This window comes from Fundulus heteroclitus, chromosome 10 (assembly GCF_011125445.2).
Source record: "Fundulus heteroclitus isolate FHET01 chromosome 10, MU-UCD_Fhet_4.1, whole genome shotgun sequence".
NCBI classification, from domain to species: Eukaryota; Metazoa; Chordata; class Actinopteri; order Cyprinodontiformes; family Fundulidae; genus Fundulus; species Fundulus heteroclitus.
The window spans coordinates 1,085,101-1,109,059 of record NC_046370.1 but is presented as its reverse complement, the minus strand read 5'-3'; the positions used below and the strand labels follow the sequence as shown (position 1 = coordinate 1,109,059).

General features: G+C 40.2%; 3 protein-coding genes across 4 annotated transcripts in view; 1 reads left to right on the top strand and 2 right to left on the bottom strand.

The window, feature by feature from the left end:
- Window positions 1-22,585, bottom strand: part of LOC105926620 (carbonic anhydrase 4-like) — a 51,939-nt gene extending 29,354 nt beyond the window's left edge. For both annotated transcript variants that reach the window (XM_036141745.1, XM_036141744.1), the window contains exons 1-9: window positions 22,499-22,585; window positions 22,295-22,370; window positions 21,627-21,653; window positions 21,374-21,544; window positions 20,313-20,461; window positions 19,313-19,408; window positions 19,163-19,238; window positions 18,917-19,080; window positions 17,432-17,664 (exon numbers count right to left, since the gene is read on the bottom strand). In XM_036141745.1, coding sequence (XP_035997638.1) covers window positions 17,485-17,664; window positions 18,917-19,080; window positions 19,163-19,238; window positions 19,313-19,408; window positions 20,313-20,461; window positions 21,374-21,544; window positions 21,627-21,653; window positions 22,295-22,370; window positions 22,499-22,546 — 987 coding nt within the window. In that variant the 5' untranslated portion in view covers window positions 22,547-22,585 and the 3' untranslated portion in view covers window positions 17,432-17,484. The remainder of the gene's footprint in view (window positions 1-17,431; window positions 17,665-18,916; window positions 19,081-19,162; window positions 19,239-19,312; window positions 19,409-20,312; window positions 20,462-21,373; window positions 21,545-21,626; window positions 21,654-22,294; window positions 22,371-22,498) is intronic.
- LOC118564317 (carbonic anhydrase 4-like) lies at window positions 1,005-9,115 on the bottom strand. The gene is made up of 9 exons (XM_036141747.1): window positions 9,090-9,115; window positions 8,886-8,961; window positions 8,218-8,244; window positions 7,965-8,135; window positions 4,980-5,128; window positions 3,959-4,054; window positions 3,808-3,883; window positions 3,562-3,725; window positions 1,005-2,121 (listed from the first exon to the last, which is right to left on the bottom strand). Exons 2-9 carry the CDS (start codon window positions 8,959-8,961, stop codon window positions 1,945-1,947), a joined length of 936 nt encoding a protein of 311 aa, XP_035997640.1. The 5' UTR covers window positions 9,090-9,115; the 3' UTR covers window positions 1,005-1,944.
- LOC118564318 (matrix metalloproteinase-17-like) lies at window positions 11,359-15,679 on the top strand. The gene is made up of 3 exons (XM_036141749.1): window positions 11,359-11,457; window positions 12,447-12,740; window positions 14,872-15,679. The coding sequence occupies exons 1-3, from the start codon at window positions 11,379-11,381 to the stop codon at window positions 15,132-15,134; spliced, it is 636 nt and encodes a 211-aa protein (XP_035997642.1). The 5' UTR covers window positions 11,359-11,378; the 3' UTR covers window positions 15,135-15,679.
- Window positions 22,586-23,959: the final 1,374 nt, after the last annotated feature.

Sequence of the window (23,959 nt, the reverse complement as noted above, 5' to 3'; positions counted from 1 at the left end):
GGATTTTGTACACTTTGTAATGCTGTTCGTGGAGCTCAAACGTTGGTAATTATCTGAATTTCCTTGTCTTTGTCTGTAAGGCTTAAGGCTTGGTGTGTATCTGTCTAAATGCAAGCTTTGTAGCTGCACCGCTTAATTAACAAAATTACCAAAAAATACAACAACACATTTTCAGAGATTCTCCCAGATGGACTATAAATGTTTGTTTCAATGGAACTGCAGGTGTGCAAAAAAGCAAAAACAACTGTTAAGCAAATAATTCCCAAATATTCAAAAATGTAATAAGAACCTTTCACTGTTTGGCTTTTTTCTTTTTACAAGAACAGACAGCGGGTTTTTGTGCATACAAATTTTGTCAGGTCTAAAAGTTGTGACTAGGCTACCCTGAACCTTGTTTCCCAGAACCTTTTACACTGCAAAAAGGGAACTAAAAGTAAGTAACATTTTCTTAAAAAGTGTGTATTTGTCCTTACATTGAGCAGGTAAACGAGGTAAGCTACCAATGGAATGAATATTTTCACCCCTAACATAAGATAATTAAAAATACTGCACTTGAAATCAGATGATGGAGATGAGTTGTTCTCATTTTAAGTGCAAAAATCTATTTCAATTGGCAGATAATTTCATTTGCCTGCTTTTTTGCATTTGTTTGTTGCAGAGCATCAAACACATCCACATTTTAGCCAAAAACAACACAAGTAAACACAAAAATGCAGTTTTTAAATGAAGGTTGTTATTATTAAGGGAAAAAGAAGATCTAAATCTATGTGGCCCTGTGTGAAAAAGTGATTAACCCTAAACCTAATTGGGCAACCCTTAGCAGCAACAATTATGTGTTTGTGAGAACTTTGAGTCTTTTCCAGCGTCGTGTAGGAATCCCCCCCAGAGGGGATGGTGCCTCATAACGTGACATCGGTAGGAAAAATGCGTCACCACCAAAATACAGATGTTTATCTGTATTTTGCAAATGAATCCTTATGTGTGCCTTAATTCTCTAAATAAATGCATGCATTTAATCCACACAGTACAAATGCTCAAATAATCAAACCCACTTTATTCCATGATCAGATGAACCAATTCTTACTTTGACAGGAGCATAAACATTAACAACAGCTAAGCTGTCAGCTGATCAACAGAAAAACTGAAAGCTAAAGTGGAATAACAGACAGAAGTCTGCATAACCTTCTGTTGAAGGGTGAAAAAAATGAAGGAAATATTTCAGAATCAAGGCATCAGCTGCAGCTGATTGCTATAGAAGCGCAAACTCCTACAGAAAAGTGCTTAAGAAGAGAAAACTGATAAAGTAGCATTTATTGAATTTGAAAGAATTAATACAAACTTTGGCAAAAGAAAGACAAAATATCTTTTGAAAAACCTAAATAGTCAAAAAGGAACTGACCTAAAGTTTAGGTAATGCTGTGTACTAAGTACATGAAGCTGAAATAGGCAGATAAAAGTTTCATAAATCACAAAACTGGGTTTGAAAGATTTTCATATTAGAATAGAACGATGTAGACCAGCTTTAAGGAGTTTAGAATTTTAATAAATTGAGCTGGACCAATTCTAATGTGATTGAAATGCAAAACATTTTAAGAAGGAAGTTTTTGAAAATGATAAAAGATATCAAAATAGCTGAAGCGTAGTGCATTCTTTCTCTGATTACCGGTTCATTGTAACTTTCATTGTTCAATGTTTTATCTTTATTGTTCTGCTTGTTCTGAACAGTGTCCTTGAGTGTTCTGAATGGTGCTTTGTAAATAAAACTTATTGTCATTACAAGAAGAACAACAACAAGGAATGAACAAAAACTGTTACAAATGCATTGATGTTGTACAGCAGTTGAAGACAGGCAAGTCTATAAATACAAGAAATGTATAAAAGCTTTTTACATTTGATTCCAAGGTAGGATAGTTCAAACACTGGTTGAGCTGTGACCTTAGCTTTTTAGTTTCTCCCCAGTAAAAAGCCCAGCTTGTCCCACTTAGGCAGAAGGTGGTGAGGTTTGGTGCAAGACGGCTGCGTTGAGACTGGCTGTGATGGCTGGATGCCTCGAAACACATTAACCATGAGAGGCGAATAGGGCGTGTCACCTATGTGCAGCCTTGTGCTGAAGAGGTCAATCTGGGGGGACATTTACAAAAATTAGATTCCTGGGAAGATTGTATATACACACACACACACACACAAACACACACACACACGGACAGAATTGTTGGTTCCCCTCGTCAAATGAAAGAAAAACCCATAATGGTCCCATAAAGAACTTGAATCTGACTAAAGTAATAATAAATAAAAATGATATACAAATGAACAAATGAAAGTCAGACATTGCTTTTCAACCATGCTTCAACAGAATGATTTATAAAAACTAAAGTCATGGAAATGGCCAGGACAACAATGATGGTACCGTTAACTTAACATTTTGTTGCACAGCCTTTTGAGGCAATCACTGCAATCAAAAGCTTCCTGCCAATGAGACTTCTGGACCTCTCATCAGGTATTCTGGCCCACTACCCATGAGAAAACTGCTCTAGTTGTATCAGGTTTAAAGGGAGCCTTTTCCAGACGGCGTGTTTCAGCTCCTTCCTAACATGCTCAACAGGACTTAGGTCAGGGCTCATAGAAGGCCACTTCAGAATAGTCCAAAGTTTTCATTCTTGGATGTTTTTAGCTGTGGTTTGGGTTCTAATACTGTTGCAAGATCTGCGACTGAGACCAAGCTTTCTGACACTGGGCAGCATATTTCTCTCTAGGGTTCATTGCACCCTGCAGAGATTCAAGACACCCTGTGCCAGATGAAGCAAAGCAGCCCCAGAACATCACAGAGCCTCCTCCATGATTCACAGCAGGGACAATGTTCTTTTCTTGATATGCTTCATTTTCCCGTCTGTGAACACAGAGCTGATGTGCCTTGGCCAAAAGTTCCTATTTTTATCTCATCTGTCCAAAAGACATTCTCCCAAAAGCATTGTTGCTTGTCAACATGTAGCTTGGCAAATTCCAGTCTGGCCTTTTTATAATTTATTTTCAACAATGGTGTCCTCTTTGGTCGTCTCCCATTAAGTCCACTTTAACTCCAACAATGGACGGTACGATCTGACACTGATGTTCCTGTAGGTTGAAGCTCACCTTTAATATCTTTAGAAGTTTTTCTTGGCTCTTTTGTTACCATTTATAATATCCGTCTCTTTGATTTGTCATCAGTTTTCCTCCTGCAGCCACGTCCAGGAGGTTGGTTACAGTCCAATGGATCTTACATTTCTGAATAATATGTGCAACAATCTGCCTAGAGATGGTCTGATAGCCTCCACCTTTAACATGCTTGGCTATAATTTCCTTTCTAATCTAATGAGACAACTCTTTCCTTCGCTCCTTTTGGTCCATGTTGAGTGTGGTACACACCATGTCACCAAACAGCACAGTGAATACCTGTAGTCCTACCTGTAGTTATTTCTGGGACCATTGCGGGTACCAACAATTTTTTGCGTTTGTGTATATATATATATATATATATATATATATATATATATATGAATTGGGAAACTCTATGATGACGCTCACCAAGTTTTTGCTGACTTTAATTGGCTCCTTGAACACGGTCCAAACCACAGCCTCATCACAGGTAGGGGTGGTCAAGGAGCCGAGGTAGCGGTAGTACTTTGAGCGGTCCACCCCAGAGAGAAGATCGTCCAGAGAAATCCTATATTTTATTCTTGACTTCTGGCCTGAGGTGAGAAATGACCACTGAAATAAGACATTTGCACTTAAACAGACTCACAAATAAGTCTCAGAGGAGGTCAGTCTTACCAGCCAACGAGACATCTGACAAGTAGGAGGTCAAGGTCTTCCAGCTGGCTGGCTGGTTTCTCGTATCTGGCAGCTCCTTTAAAAGCAAAGAGATGCTGATAAAGTAGCTGTACAGAAAAAAAAGCTCTCACTTCAGATCATCTCTGCTTACCTCGATGAAGAAACCAAGAACAGCAACTCCCTCAGAATCAGCAACAGCAAGATCGGTGTTTCTCTTGAAGGAGGATTTGATGTGTACAATGTGTAGCTGAGGGAGGAACAAAACAAAACATTTTTTAAGCAAGATAATATAGTATAGTCTAAAAAGTTTACAAACCCCCTTGGCTCTGCCGGGGTTCTGCTGAAGGGCAGTCTCAGGTCTCGGGTGTCTGGACCCATGGCTGGATCTGCTCTGCCATAGCAGGCTTCTGCAGCCCCAGAGGCTGCTGCACTGCGGCTGCTGGGAGCTCTCCTCTGGGATGGGGAAGGCAGCGGCCCCTGCGTTGGTCCTGTCCTGTCCTGTGGCTGTTCTTTTGAATGTCTAGGGCTCTGGTCTCTGCAGTGTCTGACTGGGGGAGGGTCTTTGGTTCCTTACAACCAATATTGAGCATTTTCATTATGGACAAACCTTACATATGCAAGTACACCCTCACAAACACCTACAGGTGCTTTGACTGCGGTGCTTACAGATAAACCCTATTATTAGCTTTGGCTGTCACTGGACACATCTTGTATTAAATACAAGATGCCTATTTTTCGATGATGTCATCATAGCTATTAGTTGTTTGTACCTGTGATACTTCTTCTGTTTGTTTTGTTGTTCTTTATATATATCTCTCTGCAGGTGTAGGAGCAGACTCCAGGGATGTTATCTTGTATTCTCTGCTCTATTTTTGTCACCTTCTCTCTCTTTTAACATTTTGCTTCACCTTTCTCCTTTCCTTTCAATCTTTATAACCTTTCCATTTCTGTTCCATTGAATTTGAAATAATCCCTAAATAATGTCCAAAAAAAGTTTTTTGCATGCGTATCAAGCTGAGCACTATAGAAAAAGCAGTAATGCTCCACCTGTATGTAAATCTGTGAGGTTCTCTTTGGCACTATGAAAGCAATTCAGAGTGCGAAACTGCCAGAGAGGACACATCAATTTTCTTTATTAAGTAATAAAAAGTTTAGAGAAAAACTGGAAATACCTCCATGGGGTAGCGCTTGCCGTCCACAGTATGTTCTGACCCGGGGTAAGCGGCTCCATTTCCCCAGTGAAGATGGAACTGCAGGCTGTCGTAGCTCTCAGACAAGTCTCCCCCTGAGATCTGGATGCCTCTATTTAAGGTCACTTTGACTATAAGAATAAATAAAAAAAATATAAACTCATAGTCCAAGAAAACATTGCCTCTGACCCTAGATAAACATTTTTTTTGCTGCTGCAAAAACAAGACTTAGGCACAGACTTGGCAGAATGTAGCCGATGCTGCAAGAGTTCTGGTAGGAAAGTGGAATTCATCCCAGGCAACTGATATTTTATGAATGCAAACTAAAATGTCTGTTACATTTATATCCAGTTAGATTTTAGAATAAATTGTTCTCCAACTATACTTTCCATCCACCCTGTATAGTAGCTAGCTACAGATGTCAAACAGTCGGTGTTTTCTCACTCAAGGTAAAAGAAAAACAGCAAATAAGTGGACTTATAAATAATCAGATTAACTTCCTGGTATCAATCAACTACTGTGCTTGGAGCAGGGAGAAGTCTAAAAGTGGCAGGAGAGTAGCTCTCAAGGATTGAAGTTCAAGACACCTGGTTTATGAAAATCAGAGCAATGTGTGGATGAAACGCTGACTTCAGGTCTGAAAGAGGCTGACACACAGGCTCAAAGTTTTGATCGGTAGGCTGGACTGAAGCACAAAGTTACAGTTTGAATCTTTCACTTTAACCCTCCTGTTATGTTGCGGGTCAAATTGACCCGTTTTAAAGTTTGAAGATCTAGGAAAAATAGTTAAAAGTATTTTTTTAGTATGAAACTTCTTCTGCTTGCCTTAAATAGTGTAATCAACATATAATATGAAAATGGTTCATCTCACATATTTGCAACCACCCCCTGTATGTTTATATCACATAGATACTGTTCGGGTCAATTTGACCCAGCAGTCAAACTGGAGGTAAAAGGGTGTCAGAAATGTCACACTATTTCTTTCTTTGCAACTGTGAGACATGTTTCACCCCAATCTCTCACACACACACACACACACACACACACACACACACACACACACACACACACACACACACACACACACACACACACACACACACACACAGTGGATGAAAGACTGGTGGCATTCAGAGGTCGCTGCCCATTTAGGCAATACATGCCTAAAAATCTGGGCAGCATGTGATGCAAACACCAGCTATGCATTGAACATGCAGGTTTACACTGGAAAGCCAGTTGGAGGAATAAGGGAAGAATCAGGGCACAAGGGTCGTGCTCGACATGGCACAGGGTCTCAGGGGACAGAACATAACCTGTGACAATTTTTTCACAAACTACAACTTGGGTCAGGAGCTTCTAAAGAGAAAGCTTACTATGGTCGGAACTGTCCGAAAGAACAGGGCTGAACTCCCTGCTGAGCTGCTGGTAATCAAGGACAGGGCCCCTCAATCTTCCATGTTTGCCTTCACAGACACCACAGCCCTAGTGTCTTACTGCCCCAAAAAGGCAAAAAATGTTGTGCTCATGAGCACTTTGCACAAAAATGCTGAAATCGGCGCAATAGAGGACCAGAAACCAAGCATGATCCTTGATTACAATGCCACCAAAAAGGGGGTTAGACAACTTAGACAAAGTGACAAGGTACTACAGCACCGAACGGATGACTGCGCGCTGGCCATTGGTCATCTTTTATAACATGATCGTTGTATCAGCCTACAATGCATTTATCATCTGGACGGAGATATTTTCTGACTGGAATGTGTCAAAGCTGTACAAGAGGCGCATCTTTCTCAAGGAGCTGGGGAAGGCGCTTGTGACACCGCACATCCAATGGAGGCAGCACCTGCCAAGGACCACAGCCGCTGCAGCCACGGTGAGGGAGATCCAGGAGAGGACTGCATCAAGTACACCAATAAGTAAGTAAGTAAATGTGTGTGTGTGTGCATGTGTGTGTATAAGTGTATGAGAGTGAGTTGTGTGTGTCTTGGGATCAGCAAAAAGACACCATAGTAAAATAATCATGGTCCTCTTGTTTATAGGTTGCTGCTGAGGGGAAAAGAAAGAGGAAGAGGAGCCAGGTCTGCAGGCCATCTGACGATGTCAAGACAAGCATGACCTGCGCGAAATGTGCACAATTAATTTGCACAAAGCACAGTGTGATGACATGTCACACCTGTGCTGTGTAGATGTACAGACAGGCAGACAGACAGACACACACGCACATACACCTTGTTCATATTGCAATTGCTTGTTTGTTGTATTGCGATTTTGTTATTTTCTGGTTCATAAACAGTGTATGTATGTAAAACAAAATTTAAATGTTAAGTTTCAATGTTGTGTAAAACTATTGTGTTTTATATGTTGGTCTTTCAAAAGTAATAAAGTAGTGAAACATTAAAAAAAGTTTGAACATGCAGGTTTTTTTTTGAAGAACGAGTGAATTATCATAATTGGATCATTACCTGTTAGAGGTAAGGAACACCATTGCACTAAATATTGATAGAATAGTTAGTAATGGAGTTAGTAATGAAATATTAACAATGCTTGTTAGGATTTTTTTGGTTTCAGACATCTTTTGGATAATTAAAGATGCACCGGGTCAAACTGACCCGGGAACAGCATTGCTGTTCCTAACAAATGAACATAATAGGAGGGTTAAAGAGTGTTTGATAGGTGCTTCAGGGTTACACACTGCCCTGCTTTATGGCACCAGATTCCAGTGACTGAAAGCTCTACAGCAGCCTGTTTATCAGCCACCAATTCAAAGCAAGCGCGCTGATCACCAGGGTTGACAAACACAGCTGTAAAATGATTTTAAATAGTTACTTTTTCAGTAAATGTTAATTGATAAGAAAGAAATTCAAGCAAATCATTCTTAACAACAAAACAGTAATAAGGAGGATCCAATGAAATCTCGCGTTTAGCGTGAACGGATAACGAAATGCCGAACCCAGCCCCTCCACATACCCGTCTTCCCGGTGTTCTCGATGGTTTTCAAGGCGTAGGTGTTGCCGTAGCCCTTGAAGCTGAACTCCACCAGGTCACTGTTCCCCTTTGCCGCAGCTGACACGATGTTGATGGGGGACTGACGCGTTCCATTGCAGAACTGAGGAGCAATGGCCGGCCAGGTGCGGTAGTCTGCAGGAGAGACGCGGTCTTAGCGGCTGGAGCAAAGAGAGCGAGAGGATGGAGCGCAGAGAGGCAAAAAGCGGATACTTACTGCAGCATGGGTGGTGGTAACACCAGGCTGGAAGAGAAATAAGCCAGTTAGTTCAGTGAGGGGCAGTTTGACCCTGAGAATAGGAACAATTATTCTGCATTGATTTTAGCTTTATCTATCACCCAGTTTTTGGGGAAAGGAGTCAGAGACCTATGCTCTCAGAAGCCAAAGTCTAATTTATTTTGGCCACATATCAAAATTTACGCCGAGGGACTCTATCCGTAGAAAGACCATCGTCATCACAATACAACACATACTTATGTTCTTGGGCCAAAGGCACCTTGTACAATAGGCTGGACTTCAGCACAAAATGCAATCTAATTGGCTCTACGCAAACACTGTGGGTGCACCAGCCTCCGCAAGGTCCATTCAGTGTAATATGCTAGAACAGTGTTTTTTGGTTTCAGGCGTGCGTCTAAATGCAACAGGCCTGCAGATAGGAGACGGAGAAGACCTTGAACATTCCTGTTGTGTCTCAGCTCTGAGAAGACTGTGACACTACAGACAATTCTGAATATAAAAGACGTTTCTGTGAAAAAACATAACAATAAATGAATATTACCACACAGACCAACCAGTATATATCTAATATCAATTCAAGCACAGTTAATAACCAGTAGATGGCATATAACTTCAAACACAAGCCAGGTCTGACAAGGGATTTTTACCGATGTTATCTGATGCGCAGTCAGCACGTGGTGCTAGGACACACACAGCAACAGCAATAACTGCAAGCAAATTCATCTGAGGGAGAGAAAAACATGTGTTAAAGATGTTACTCATCGCTATACAAATGAAGACCATGGAATATATTTTTTATTTGCAGTCAATGTTATTAAAGTAAGAATGTTAAGCCTCTTCAACTGCCCTACCTTTGCAGTAGCGATGTTTCCTCTGAGATATCTGCTGTCCAGCCTCGTACTCCCCTTTTATAGTTTTCATCCAGCTTATTTCTGCATTTTAGAGTTCCCCACCCTTTCCTAAATTAGATGATGTCACCATCTGACATGATGACTTTTAAAAAGAACATACAGGTTGTCTACAAATCTGAAATGCCTTACATGTGTTATTTAGGTTCGGGAAAAGTGACCCAGTAAACACTTTGTGTGTTAACTGGACATGAAATGTTAACATAAATTGGATACTGCGTTGGTTCACTTTTTGCGTGTCGGCTCTCTGGTGCATTCAGTCATTTCCTGATTGATGACCATTAATAATAATCATTAAAGTTTCAAAATAAAAAAAAAACTAGCAGTCTGAGGGTTTGCTGGAAACCTTCACCACAGAAAAGAAAAATTTAAGAATTATCTCTTGCAGAATAACTTGTCTGCATATTTTTAAAAAATGTTCTGTTGTTAAAAAAATTGACCTCTTTATTTAAGGAAGAAATATACTCTCATTAGAATCAGATGTTTTATTCTATTGAGACTATATTTCTTCCATATCTCAGAAACTTGTTCAGTGAAGGTGTATGATGTATTTCTATAGGAATGGGAAGAAGATCAGTTCCAATCAATCATAAAAAAACTCAAATTAGCATGGCGGTCACCTCTAGGGTGGCTGTATTTAAGCTTTTAACCAGATTTATAATAATTCTGATGGGTCTATTTAAAGAACAGGAAACATGTCTGTTAGATGCCGGACGTTTTTTTTTGTGCCGAGAAAGCTAACGGTTATGATCATAACGCCTCTCTCTCAGCGCTCTCGCTCCTTCTAAACCCCATTAATGAACAGCAGTGGTCCACCCCAACGATGTTCACGTACTACAACGGGAGAGAATATTTTTGGGTCATGCTTACACCAAGATCAGGCACACTTAAAGAGCTGCACCCCTCCAAATCCTTAGCCAGTCAGATCATCTTTCGCTCCTACTTTTACCAACCTACACCACCAACTAAGACCCGGGGCCATCCCACCAAAAAGACTGTTGCAACCTGGCCTGAGAACACACTGGGAAAACTACAGGACAGACAGCAAGGGGCTTATTTGGACTGTATCCAGTTCTCTATCAAGAATGTGACTAAAAAAAAAAACATCTGGACTCCTTCCAGTCAGAGGCCCTGGATGACCAGCCAGGTCCGCACACTCCTCAGGGCCTGCGGTGTGGCCTTCATGTTTGGGTGACAGAGCTTTGTACCAAGTTGCCTGAGCTGGCCCTAAAAGAGGCATTAAAAGACCCAAGGCAACATTAACGCTGTGAACAACAACGCTGATGGTATGGCAGGCTGGAGGCTGGTGGTTCATGAACATCCTAACTGCTTGGCTGTCATGTGTGGAGATCAGAGGCATAAATCTGGACACAACTGCTCCTCCATCAGGACAATGATGCCAAAGATGCATTAAAACTGGTTTAGAAATGGCTAAACTATGCTAACATTAAGCTGGAGTGTCCTTGACTGCACCCTTATTAAAAATGTACGGACTATACTTAAAAGTCAGCAAAATGTCGGACAATTGAAAGAAATCTTTTACATGAGTTCTACCTCAGATATGGAAAGAGGTCAAATGTTCAGCCAGAGTTCTGACAGAAGCTTGTTGATGTCTGCCTAAAACTTTGTGGTGTCCCTGACTAGAAACACAGATTTATCCAAACACTGTATTATTGGAGGTTTATGTATAATATGTAACAATATAGTCAAACTTTTACACCCAATTTTATTTTCATTTCTAATTTAAATCGGTATGTTGCAGTATCTATCCACGGCAATATAGTTTTATTTTTATTATTTTTTTAAAAATCGTTATATTCCTGCAGATTATGGATGTATGCAAACTTCTGACTGAAGCTGTGGCTTTTGCCGGGTCACAACAAGGCTGTCAGAGCTTTGCTGTGGCCACCTTTGATCATGTTGCGCCATCTAGTGGCGCTTTACTAAAACTGCATTCAAACAAATCTGAGTTTAACTAAACTCTCCCTGTCCCAGACCTGAGCCTTCATTCGGTGAGAGATACCAGGGAGGCTTTGATGCAGTAGCAAACATCAGAGGAGAGGTCTTCTTCTTTAGAGGTAAGAAAAACCATGTGAAGAAAGGTTTCCTCTAAATGCGTGTCAAAAACAAACAGCTTCAACTCTCTTTTCTTGAAAAGGTGCACATTTCTGGAGGACCAAGCGAGATGGCTCCTTGGTGTCCTTAAGGCCGGCTCTGATCACAAACTTTTGGATGGGCCTTCCAAAAGGGACAAACAAGGTTGACGCCGTTTATGAGAGGAAGAGTGACAGCAGAATCATCTTCTTCATTGGTACGGGTGACAAAAAGCTGCGGATAGAGTCCATGCTGCTTCGGCTGATGACGTAGCTCGATCTGTAGCTCCATTTGGCAGCAGAAGGTGTGACCGTGACTAATATACGCTGACATGTTTGTTCCATTTCAAAAGAATGCAGGGAGGGAGTTTTCGTTGATATAAACTATTTCAGCATTAAGACCAACTTGGTTCTCTAAGGTTCATTTGTACTCATTGAATCTTATTGAATATTCTTAGCTCTTATTGAGCTGTGAATCTCAGCAGCTCCTCCAGAGATGCCGAGGATCTCTTGGCTGCTTCTCTGATTATTAATATTCTTGCTGCCAGTTTAGATCAATGGTGTGAAAACATTTTGTCACATCTGCCAAAACAGGTCAAGCCAAAAGTACTCATGGGCCTAAAAAGAAGGGGAAAAAATATCTAAAGTTAGAAAAAATATATTGTGAATTCAGCATGCTATATTTCTATTTAACAAATTAAATAATGTAAAGTTTTTGTAGGAATGGGATGAGTAAATCATTGTAGATCCAAAATTTAAAAAGGGTTTTGCATCTTTACCTTATTAAAAGAAAGGAGTCTAGTTCTTTTCAAAATAACGATAAAAAGTCATTTCAGGTCCATCTTTCTTTGAAAACACTTTGCTAAAGGTGGGTGGCTGCCTTGGATTTTGTTCAGGGTCATCAGTGTAAAGGGTGATTAAGAAATTTGTACTCTGCACTTTTCAGGAGTTTCTTTTGTAAAAATAAAACAACACAAAATTAAAACCACGTTTCATATTCCTTCTAACTCCCAATTTTCTACTGATTTGTTTTGTTCAGTCACATTAAATCCCAGTGAAAATCATTGATATTTGTGGTTGTAATATCACAACATATGCAAAAGGTTGAGGGGTGTGAATATTTTTTAGCGAGGCACTGCCTCCAAACAGATAGCCACAAAGTGTTTTGAACCATTTTGACTCAGACATGTTCCCTCCACGTGTTCAGGCTCTCAGTACTGGGTCTTCAAAGACACGATTGCCATGAGTGGCTACCCTCGGCCCCTGTCCGACTGGAACATGCGGACGCCGAGCGGCACCAAGGTGGACAGGGTGGATGCTGCCTTCGTCTGGGCCCACAACGGCAAAACCTACCTGTTCAGTGGGGGGCAGTTCTGGAGGTTTGAGGAAGGCCAGAACGCCGAGCAGACGACCAAGGAGCCAGATGCCAACTACCCGCGGAGTAACGACCTCTGGACGGGAATGCCAACCCACATGGATGACATCATCACCTTTGGGGAAGGTAGTAATCTGCTCGCTTGCACAAATATGCTGTGAAGGTGTGACATAAACAGTGGTGGAGTTAGCAAAAACTGAACTCAATTACTGTAAGAGCAGCACATATTTTTACTCAAGTAAAAGTAAAAAGCAGCCAAGTAAGAAATTACTCAAGTAAAAGTAAAAAAAAAAAGTATTAGGTAGGAAGGCTGCTAAAGTACTGAGTAACTAATCATAACATCTGATACGATATTTAAAAGTGATCTAACTGGACAGACCAAAATATAAAGTACAAATTCTGGTGTTTTAAAGACTACAACAACAACAAAAAAACAATTACAAATAAACTAAAAGAGACAGGAGAAACACTTTTCTGATTTTTTTTCAACATAACACACTAGACCAATACTTTACAGCAGTTAATGTGTATCCAGTATGTTAGAACAGTGCAATGTACTTCCAGTAACATAAATTATAGGTGTGTGTTTGGTGCATTTTTATGTTCTTTATTCAGTGAAGCTACTCATGGTGGGTAGAGTAGCCAAAACTTTCACTCAAGTAAGAGTCCTGATATTTTTGAAATAATATTACTCAAGTAAATGTAAAGAGCACAGTGTAGTAAAAGTACTCCTAAAAGATGATTGTTTTCAAAAAGTTCCTATCTAGTTACTGCCCACATCTGGACATGAGCTACAAGCGAGTTTATTTCTATCATCATTTTCAGTGACGAGTGCAGGCAGATAAACAAAATAACATTTTTATATGAATGACACCAGTCTATCTGACATGTTGACGAAGATGAACTAAAAACGTGGTAAACCCAGTGGGAGATCACAATAAAATGAGATGTTCTAAATAACAATGTGGCGATTGCCTGCGCAAATTCTCCGTTATTCGGGTCATCGCAACAGCAAACTGGCTCAAATCGGAGGACTTTCTGTAATTTTTTTCTGAAAACGTTTCAACACCTGTCCGGGAATTTTTCTAAATTCTGCATTGACAAAGACTTCTGAAGAGGTGTCGAAAGGTTTTTAGAGAAACTGAGCGGAAGTCCGGTTGCCTCCGACTTAAGCACTTTTGCCAATGTGGCGAATATGGGCGAGTTTTTAGAAGGAACACAAGACCTTCACAAACTTGATTCTGAGCAGATGATGACGAGTTAAAAAATAAAAACCTCGCCACAGTGATCAGGTCTTTTCTCAAGGATTGACCAAATTTGTGTGCAGAGGTTTTAATGGAGCAAGCGATACACAGTGGACACATTTACAAAGCAACGCTGTTTCATTAATGTCGGCACATATTTAATATCGGCACATATTTAATATCAGCACATATTTAATGTCTGCAAGCAAATAGCTGCAAACAAGATTTTAAAAAGCACATGGTTCGAATTTAGAAATCATTAATTCTACTTGACTTGTGACTTGTAACATTCTTTTATCTGTGTCAAAAGTTTCCACCAGATTTCAACAGGCAGCATGTGTCTCTAACAGTCCTGCTCTTTAAGAATGCAACACGATTTGATCTTGATGTAATTTATATAAATATGCATGAATATTTGCATGTTTTCCCCTAAATTAGGGCTGCCCATTTCCTGTCCTCAAGAGCTGCTGTTCTGCAAGTTCATGTCAGTGTTTATGTAGAACATACACTAGTCATTAGATCATCAGCACTCAAAAATATCTTCAATATATTTGTAAAATACCTAGAATTATTGTCTTCCATTGATTAATTTCTGTCTTTGAACTTATAAAGATGTTGTTTAACAGTTTCTTAGAGCTGTTGCCTCAAGAGTCACAACAAGCTACTGTCTTTGGCACAATGTTACATTAACCAATTGACTAGGATTCTACTCATCACCACACCACTACAACTTTAATACGTTTTTCTGGGGCTGTAGAGGCCTTTGTCCACAGCAGCCATGAAGCAGAAGTCAGGAATCAAACCCCTGATGGATTCTAACTGTTTCTGGGAAAACACCAAGGTTTAAGATCCATGGGACAGAAGAGGAATCTGCAAATGTAATCACCAAACATTATTATAGAGGCAGATCAGTTTACAGTTTGTTCTTGTTGATGCGCTCGCGTGTCGCTCAGGTGAAGCGTTTCTGGTTGCCCTTTTCCTCACTGAAAGTTGCTGCCGTCCTTGTTCTCCAGGAGACGCCTACTTCTTCAAGGACGACTTCTACTGGGTGCTCAAAAACGGAGGGATAAACCAGGAATACGTATCCCCCAAGTCCACCGCCATAGACTGGCTGCGTTGTCCAGGTCCTCCTCCTACGTTCACTCCGGAGGTTTCTGGAGATCCAAAGGAATGTGCCTGTGCCTTCAGCAGATCTTCTCTGTCACTGAGGAACGACTATCTGATCCTGGCTGCTGTCCTGCTGATGTTTAACGCGTTGATTTCCCTAAATAATTAGTGGATTATTTAGGGAACCTGTTTTTGCTGCACTGAATTATAGAAGAAACCCTTTTTTTAACCATCATTCAGCCTTAGATGAGTTATTAGAGGGTCTGCTTGCAGAGAGGTTTGTTTTGTTACTGCTCAGAATGTGTCGTTGACAGCCCGGAAACAGCAATACGCTCCCATCTTGCTTCAGTTTCACATGTTTGCAGGATAAAAATGGACAAAAATAAAGTCTCTTTGGGATTGACTGGTATTTAGCACCACCATTCAGCAAGTGGAGCGATCCTTTTAACTCCATATCTGATCCAGCCATGCAAATTAAGATGGTTATGACAGTTAAGCCACCTTCATTTCATTTCCAAATCTAACTGTTATTTTTTATTTGTAGATGTGTTTAAAAAATGTATTTAACAGATTATTTATAAGTTCATGCAGTTTTGATATTATTACAATTAGAAATGTGATAACTGGATTTTGTACACTTTGTAATGCTGTTTGTGGAGCTCAAAGGTTGGTAATTATCTGAATTTCCTTGTCTTTGTCTGTAAGGCTTAAGGGTTGGCGTGTATCTGTCTAAATGCAAGCTATGTAGCTGCACTGCTTAATTAACAAAATTAACAAAAAAAAACACATTTTCAGAGATTCTCCCAGATGGACTATAAATGTTTGTTTCAATGGAACTGCAGGTGTGCAAAAAAGCAAAAACAACTGTTAAGCATATAATTCCCAAATATTCAAAAATGTAATCAGAACCTTTCACTATTTGGCTTTTTTCTTTTTACAAGAACAGACAGCGGGTTTTTGTGCATACAAATTTTGTCAGGTCTAAAAGTTGTGACTAGGCTACCCTGAACCTTGTTTCCCAGAACCTTTCACACTGCAAAAAGGAAACTAAAAGTAAGTAACATTTTCTTGAAAAGTGTGTATTTGTCCTTAAATTGAGCAGCTTAACAAGGTAAGCTACCAATGGAATGAGTATTTTCACCCCTAACATAAGATAATTAAATATACTGCACTTGAAATCAGATGATGGAGATGAGTTGTTCTCATTTTAAGTGCAAAAATCTATTTCAATTGGCAGATAATTTCATTTGCCTGTTTTTTTGCATTTGTTTGTTACAGAGTATCAAACACATTCACATTTTAGCCAAAAACAACACAACTAAACACAAAAATGCAGTTTTTAAATAAAAATTGTTATTATTAAGGGAAAAAGAAAATCTAAACCTACGTGGCCCTGTGTGAAAAAGTGATTACCCCTAAACCTAATTGGGCAACCCTTAGCAGCAACAATTAAGTGTTTGTGAGAATTTTAAGTCTTTTCCAGCATCGTGTAGGAATCCCCCCCAGAGGGGGTGGTGCCTCATAACGTGACATCGGTAGGAAAAATGCGTCACCACCTAGATGTTTATCTAGAAATTAATTCTTATGTGTGCCTTAAATCTCTAAATAAATGCATGCATTTAATCCACACAGTACAAATGCTCAAATAATCAAACCCACTTTATTCCATGATCAGATGAACCAATTCTTACTTTGACAGGAGCATAAATATTAACAACAGCTAAGCTGTCAGCTGATCAACAAAAAAACTGAAAGCTAAAGTGGAATAACAGACAGAAGTCTGCAAAACCTTCTGTTGAAGGGTGAAAGAAATGAAGGAAATATTTCAGAATCAAGGCATCAGCTGCAGCTGATTGCTATAGAAGCGCAAACTCCTACAGAAAAGTGCTCAAGAAGAGAAAACCGATAAAGTAGCATTTATTGAATTTGAAAGAATTAATACAAATTTTGGCAAAAGAAAGACAAAATATCTTTTGAAAAACCTAAATAGTCAAAAAGGAACTGACCTAAAGTTTAGGTAATGCTGTATACTAAGTACATGAAGCTGAAATAGGCAAATAAAAGTTTCATAAATCACAAAACTGGGTTTGAAAGATTTTCATATTAGAACAGAACGATGTAGACCAGCTTTAAGGAGTTTAGAATTTTAATAAATTGAGCTGGACCAATTCTAATGTGATTGAAATGCAAAACATTTTAAGAAGGAAGTTTATGAAAATGATAAAAGATATCAAAAAAGCTGAAGCATAGTGCATTCTTTCTCTGATTACCGGTTCATTGTAACTTTCACTGTTGAATGTTTTATCTTTATTGTTCTGCTTGTTCTGAACAGTGTCCTTGAGTGTTCTGAATGGTGCTTTGTAAATAAAACTTATTGTCATTAGAAGAAGAAGAACAACAAGGAATGAACAAAAACTATTACATATGCATTGATGTTTTACAGCAGTTGAAGCTTTTTACGCACATTTGATTCCAAAGTAGGATAGTTCAAACACTGGTTGAGCTGTGACCTTAGCTTTTTAGTTTTCTCCCCAGAAAAAAGCCCAGCCTGTCCCCTTTTTTTTCAGAAGGCGGTGAGGTATGGTGCAGGACGGCTGCGTTGAGACTGGCTGCGATGGCTGGATGCCTCGAAACACATTAACCATGAGAGGTGAATAGGGCGTGTCACCTATGTGCAGCCTTGTGCTGAAGAGGTCAATCTGGGGGGACATTTACAAAAATTAGACTCCTTCGCATAAAGAACTTAAATCTGACAAAAGTAATAATAAATAAAAATGATATACAAATGAACAAATGAAAGTCAGACATTGCTTTTCAACCATGCTTCAACAGAATGATTTATAAAAACTAAACTCATGGAAATGGCCGGGACAACAATGATGGTACCCTTAACTTAACATTTTGTTGCACAGCCTTTTGAGGCAATCACTGCAATCAAAAGCTTCCTGTCAATGAGACTTCTGGACCTCTCATCAGGTATTCTGGCCCACTACCCATGAGCAAACTGCTCTAGTTGTATCAGCTTTGAAGGGAGCCTTTTCCAGACGGCGTGTTTCAGCACCTTCAAAAGATGCTCAACAGGACTTAGGTCAGGGCTCATAGAAGGCCACTTCAGAATAGTCGAAAGTTTCCTCTTAGCCATTCTTGAATGTTTTTAGCTGTTTGTTTTGGGTTCTTATCCTGTTGCAAGACCCACAACCTGCGACTGAGACCAAGCTTTCTGACACTGGGTAGCATATTTCTCTCTAGGGTTCATTGCATCCTGCAGAGAGTCAAGACACCCTGTGCCAGAGGAAGAAAAGCAGCCCCAGAACATCACAGAGCCTCCTCCATGATTCACAGCAGGGACAATGTTCTTTTCTTGATATGCTTTATTTTCCCGTCTGTGAACACAGAACTGATGTGCCTTGGCCAAAAGTTCCTATTTTTGTCTCATCTGTCCAAAAGACATTCTCCCAAAAGCATTGTTGCTTGTCAACATGTAGCTTGGCAAATTCCTGTCTGGCCTTTTTATAATTTATTTTATGGTTACAGTCCAATGGATCTTACATTTCTGAATAATATGTGCAACTTCAGTCACGGGAACATCAATCTGCCTGGAGATGGTCTTATAGCATTAACCTTTAACATGCTTGTCTATAATTTCCTTTCTAATGTAGTGAGACAACTCTTTCCTTCGCTCCCTCTGGTCCATGTTGAGTGTGGTACACACCATGTCACCAAACAGCACAGTGAATACCTGTAGTCCTAATTAGCATCATTGCTAGTTACAAGATTGTAACTAGACACCTGTGATGCTAATTAGTTCATTTTTTATTACATCACTAAGGTTCAAGCTATTTCTGTGACCATTGCAGGTTATATATATATATATATATATATATATATATATATATATATATATATATATATATATATATATGAATTTGGACCCCCTATGATGATGCTTACCAAGTTTTTGCTGACTTTAATTGGCTCCTTGAACACGGTCCAAACCACAGCCTCATCACAGGTAGGGGTGGTCAAGGAGCCGAGGTAGCGATAGTACTTTGAGCGGTCCACCCCAGAGAGAAGATCGTCCAGAGAAATCCTATATTTTATTCTTGACTTCTGGCCTGAGGAGAGAAATGACCACTGAAATAAGACACTTGCACTTAAACAGACTCACAAATAAGTCTCAGAGGAGGTCAGTCTTACCAGCCAACGAGACATCTGACAAGTAGGAGGTCAAGGTCTTCCAGCTGGCTGGCTGGTTTCTCGTACCTGGCAGCTCCTTTAAAAGCAAAGAGATGCTGATAAAGCAGCTGTAGAGAAAAAAAGCTCTCACTTCAGATCATCTCTGCTTACCTCAATAAAGAAACCAAGAACAGCAACTCCCTCAGAATCAGCAACAGCAAGATCGGTGTTTCTCTTGAAGGAGGATTTGATGTGTACAATGTGTAGCTGAGGGAGGAATAAAACAAAACATTTTTAAAGCAAGATAATATAGTATAGTCTAAAAAGTTTACAAACCCCCCTGGCTCTGCCGGGGTTCTGCTGAAGGGCAGTCTCAGGTCTCGGGTGTCTGGACCCATGGCTGGATCTGCTCTGCCATAGCAGGCTTCTGCAGCCCCAGAGGCTGCTGCACTGCGGCTGCTGGGAGCTCTCCTCTGGGATGGAGAAGGCAGCGGCCCCTGCGTTGGTCCTGTCCTGTCCTGTGGCTGTCCTTTTGAATGTCTAGGGCTCTGGTCTCTGCAGTGTCTGACTGGGGGAGGGTCTTTGGTTTCTTACAACCAATATTGAGCATTTTCATTATGGACAAACCTTACATATACAAGCACACCCTCACAAACACCTACAGGTGCTTTGATTCCGGTGCTTACAGATAAACCCTATTATTAGCTTTGGCTGTCACTGGACACATCTTGTATTAAATACAAGATGCCTATTTTTCGGTGATGTCATCATAGCTATTGGTTGTTTGTACCTGTGATACTTCTTCTGTTTGTTTTGTTGTTCTTTATATATCTCTCTCTGCAGGTGTAGGAGCAGACTCCAGGGATGTTATTTTGTATTCTCTGCTCTATTTTTGTCACCTTCTCTCCCTTCGCCTTTCCTTTCAATCTTTGTTACCTTTCCATTTCTGTGTCCATTGAATTTGAAATAATCCCAAAATAATGTCCAAAAAAAGTTTTTTGCATGCGTATCAAGCTGAGCACTATAGCAAAAGCAGTAATGCTCCACCTGTATGTAAATCTGTGAGGTTCTCTTTGGCACTATGAAAGCAATTCAGAGTGCGAAACTGCCAGAGAGGACACATCAATTTTTTTATTAAGTAATAAAAAGTTTAGAGAAAGACTGGAAATACCTCCATGGGGTAGCGCTTGCCGTCCACAGTATGTTCTGACCCGGGGTAAGCGGCTCCGTTTCCCCAGTGAAGATGGAACTGCAGGCTGTCGTAGCATTCAGACAAGTCTCCCCCTGAGATCTGGATGCCTCTTTTTAAGGTCACTTTAACTATAAGAATAAATAAAAAAAAATATAAACTCATAGTCCAAGAAAACATTGCCTCTGACCGTAGATAAACATTTTTTTTGCTGCTGCAAAAACAAGACTTAGGCACAGATTTGGCAGAAAGTAGCCGATGCTGCAAGAGTTCTGGTAGGAAAGTGGAATTCATCCCAGGCAACTGATATTTTATGAATGCAAACTAAAATGTCTCTGTTACATTTATATCCAGTTAGATTTTAGAATAAATTGTTCTCCAACTATACTTTCCATCCGCCCAGTATAGTAGCTAGCTACAGATGTCATACAGTTGGTGTTTTCTCACTCATGGTAAAAGAAAAACAGCAAATAAGTGGACTTATAATCAATCAAATTAACTTCCTGGTATATGCGTGACCTAAAGTCTTAAGGTGGTTATGAATTTTTACTTTCAAGTGTACAATTAAACCCTTTTAAAACCATGCAGTGTACTTTCTGAACCTAGAACAGTGGTTTCAATGTCCTGATTCAACACGCAGCTCATTAATTAGCTCATTTGCAGAGCTGGACAGCATGCGAGTGAGAGGCTATTGGGCTATGTATATATATATAGATAAAATTTAACTGAATTGAATTTAATGCAATGTTTAGATTCAGCCCTTCTCCAACACACCTGAATTAAATCAACTGCTGTGCTTGGAGCAGGGAGAAGTCTAGAAGTGGCAGAAGAGTAGCTTTCGAGCAAGCGCGCTGATCACCAGGGTTGAAAAACACAGCCGTAAAATGATTTTAAATAGTTACTTTTTCAGTAAATGGAAATTGATAAGAAAGAAATTCAAGCAAATCATTCTTAACAACAAAACAGTAATGAGTAGGATCCAATGAAATCTCGCGTTTAGCGTGAACGGATAAAGAAATGCCGAACCCAGCCTCTCCACATACCCGTCTTCCCGGTGTTCTCGATGGTTTTCAAGGCGTAGGTGTTGCCGTAGCCCTTGAAGCTGAACTCCACCAGGTCACTGTTCCCCTTTGCCGCAGCTGGCACGATGTTGATGGGGGACTGACGTGTTCCATTGCAGAACTGAGGAGCAATGGCCGGCCAGGTGCGGTAGTCTGCAGGAGAGAAGCTGTTTAAGCGGCTGGAGCAAAGAGAGCGAGAGGATGGAGCGCAGAGAGGCGAAAAGTGGATACTTACTGCAGCATGGGTGGTGGTAACACCAGGCTGGAAGAGAAATAAGCCAGTTAGTTCAGTGAGGGGCAGTTTGACCCAGAGAATAGGAACAATTATTCTGCATTGATTTTAGCTTTATCTATCACCCAGTTTTTGGGGAAAGGAGTCAGAGACCTATGCTCTCAGAAGCCAAAGTCTAATTCATTTTGGTCACATACCAAAATGTACGCCGAGGGACTCTATCCGTAGAAAGACCATCGTCATCAGAATACATCACATACTTATCTTCTTGGGCCAAAGGCACCTTGTACAATAGGCTGGACTTCAGCACAAAATGCAATCTAATTGGCTCTACGCAAACACTGTGGGTGCACCAGCCTCCGCAAGGTTCATTCAGTGTAATACGCTAGAACAGTGTGTTTTGGTTTCAGGCGTGCGTCTAAATGCAACAGGCCTGCAGATAGGAGACGGAGAAGACCTTGAACATTCCTGTTGTGTCTCAGCTCTGAGAAGACTGTGACACTACAGACAATTCTGAATATAAAAGACGTTTCTGTGAAAAAACATAACAATAAATGAATATTACCACACAGACCAACCAGTATATATCTAATATCAATTCAAGCACAGTTAATAACCAGTAGATGGCATATAACTTCAAACACAAGCCAGGTCTGACAAGGGATTTTTACCGATGTTATCTGATGCGCAGTCAGCATGTGGTGCTAGGACACACACAGCAACAGCAATAACTGCAAGCAAATTCATCTGAGGAAGAGAAAAACATGAGTTAAAGATGTTACTCATCGCTATACAAATAAAGACCATAGAATATATTTTTTATTTGCAGTCAATGTTATTAAAGTAAGAATGTTAAGCCTCTCCAACTGTCCTACCTTTGCAGTAGCGATGTTTCCTCTGAGATATCTGCTGTCCAGCCTCATACTCCCCTTTTATAGTTTTCATCCAGCTTATTTCTGCATTTTAGAGTTCCACACCCTTTCCTAAATTAGATGATGTCACCATCTGACATGATGACTTGTGAAAAGAACATACAGGTTGTCTACAAACCTGAAAGGCCTTACATGTGTTATTTAGGTTCGGGAAAAGTGACCCAGTAAACACTTTGTGTGTTAACTGGACATGAAATGTTAACATAAATTGGATACTGCGTTGGTTCACTTTTTGCGTGTCAGCTCTCTGGTGCATTCAGTCATTTCCTGATTGATGACCATTAATAATAAGCATAAAAGTTTCAAAATAACAAAAACTAGCAGTCTGAGGGTTTGCTGGAAACCTTCACCACAGAAAAGAAAAATTTAAGAATTATCTCTTTCAGAATAACTTGTCTGCATATTTTAAAAAAAATTGACCTCTTTATTTAAGGAAGAAATATACTCTCATTTGAATCAGATGTTTTATTCTATTGAGACTATATTTCTTCCATATCTCAGAAACTTGTTCAGTGAAGGTGTATGATGTATTTCCATAGGAATGGGAAGAAGATCAGTTCCAATCAACCATAAAAAACTCAAATTAGCATGGCGGTCACCTTTAGAGTGGCTGTATTTAAGCTTTTAACCAGATTTATAATATTTCTGATGGGTCTATTAAAAGAACAGGAAACATGTCTGTTAGATGCCGGACGTTTTTTTTCTGCAGAGAACGCTAACGGTTATGATCGTAGCGCCTCTCTCTCAGCGCTCTCGCTCCTTCTAAACACCATTAATAAACAGCAGTGGTCCACCCCAACGATGTTCAAGTAATTTATGGGGACTTTAACAGGGCCAAACTAAAAGACTACACTCCCAAAGTTTTACCAAAATGTTAAATGTTCTACAAGGGGAGAGAACATTTTTGGATCATGCTTACACCAACATCAGACACACTTAAAGAGCTGCACCCCTCCAAATCCTTAGCCAGTCAGATCATCTTTCGCTCCTACTTTTCCCAACCTACACCACCCCTAAGACCCGGGGCCAGTCCCACCAAAAAGACTGTTGCAACCTGGCCTGAGAACGCACTGGGAAAACTACAGGACAGACAGCAAGGGGCTTATTTGGACTGTATCCAGTTCTCTATCAAGAATGTGACTAAAAAAAAAAAAAAAAAAAAACATCTGGACTCCTTCCAGTCAGAGGCCCTGGATGACCATCCAGGTCCGCACACTCCTCAGGGCCCGCGGTGTGGCCTTCATGTTTGGGTGACAGAGCTTTGTACCAAGTTGCCTGAGCTGACCCTAAAAGAGGCATTAAAAGACCCAAGGCAACATTAACGCTGTGAACAATAACTATGATGGTATGGCAGGCTGGAGGCTGGTGGTTACTGAACATCCTAACTGCTTGGCTGTCGTGTGT

What these genes read in the sequence shown, in the direction of transcription:
- LOC118564318 (XM_036141749.1), top strand. Translation starts at nt 11,379, where the DNA reads ATGGGCCTTCCAAAAGGGACAAACAAGGTTGACGCCGTTTATGAGAGG. An exon ending in CAGAATCATCTTCTTCATTG is followed by an intron (nt 11,458 to 12,446) that starts GTACGGGTGACA and finishes CCACGTGTTCAG; the next exon opens with GCTCTCAGTACTGGGTCTTC. An exon ending in CATCATCACCTTTGGGGAAG is followed by an intron (nt 12,741 to 14,871) that starts GTAGTAATCTGC and finishes CTTGTTCTCCAG; the next exon opens with GAGACGCCTACTTCTTCAAG.
- LOC118564317 (XM_036141747.1), bottom strand. Translation starts at nt 8,961, where the DNA reads ATGAATTTGCTTGCAGTTATTGCTGTTGCTGTGTGTGTCCTAGCACCA. An exon ending in CTGCGCATCAGATAACATCG is followed by an intron (nt 8,245 to 8,885) that starts GTAAAAATCCCT and finishes TTTCTCTTCCAG; the next exon opens with CCTGGTGTTACCACCACCCA. An exon ending in GCAAGCGCTACCCCATGGAG is followed by an intron (nt 4,055 to 4,979) that starts GTATTTCCAGTT and finishes TTCCTCCCTCAG; the next exon opens with CTACACATTGTACACATCAA.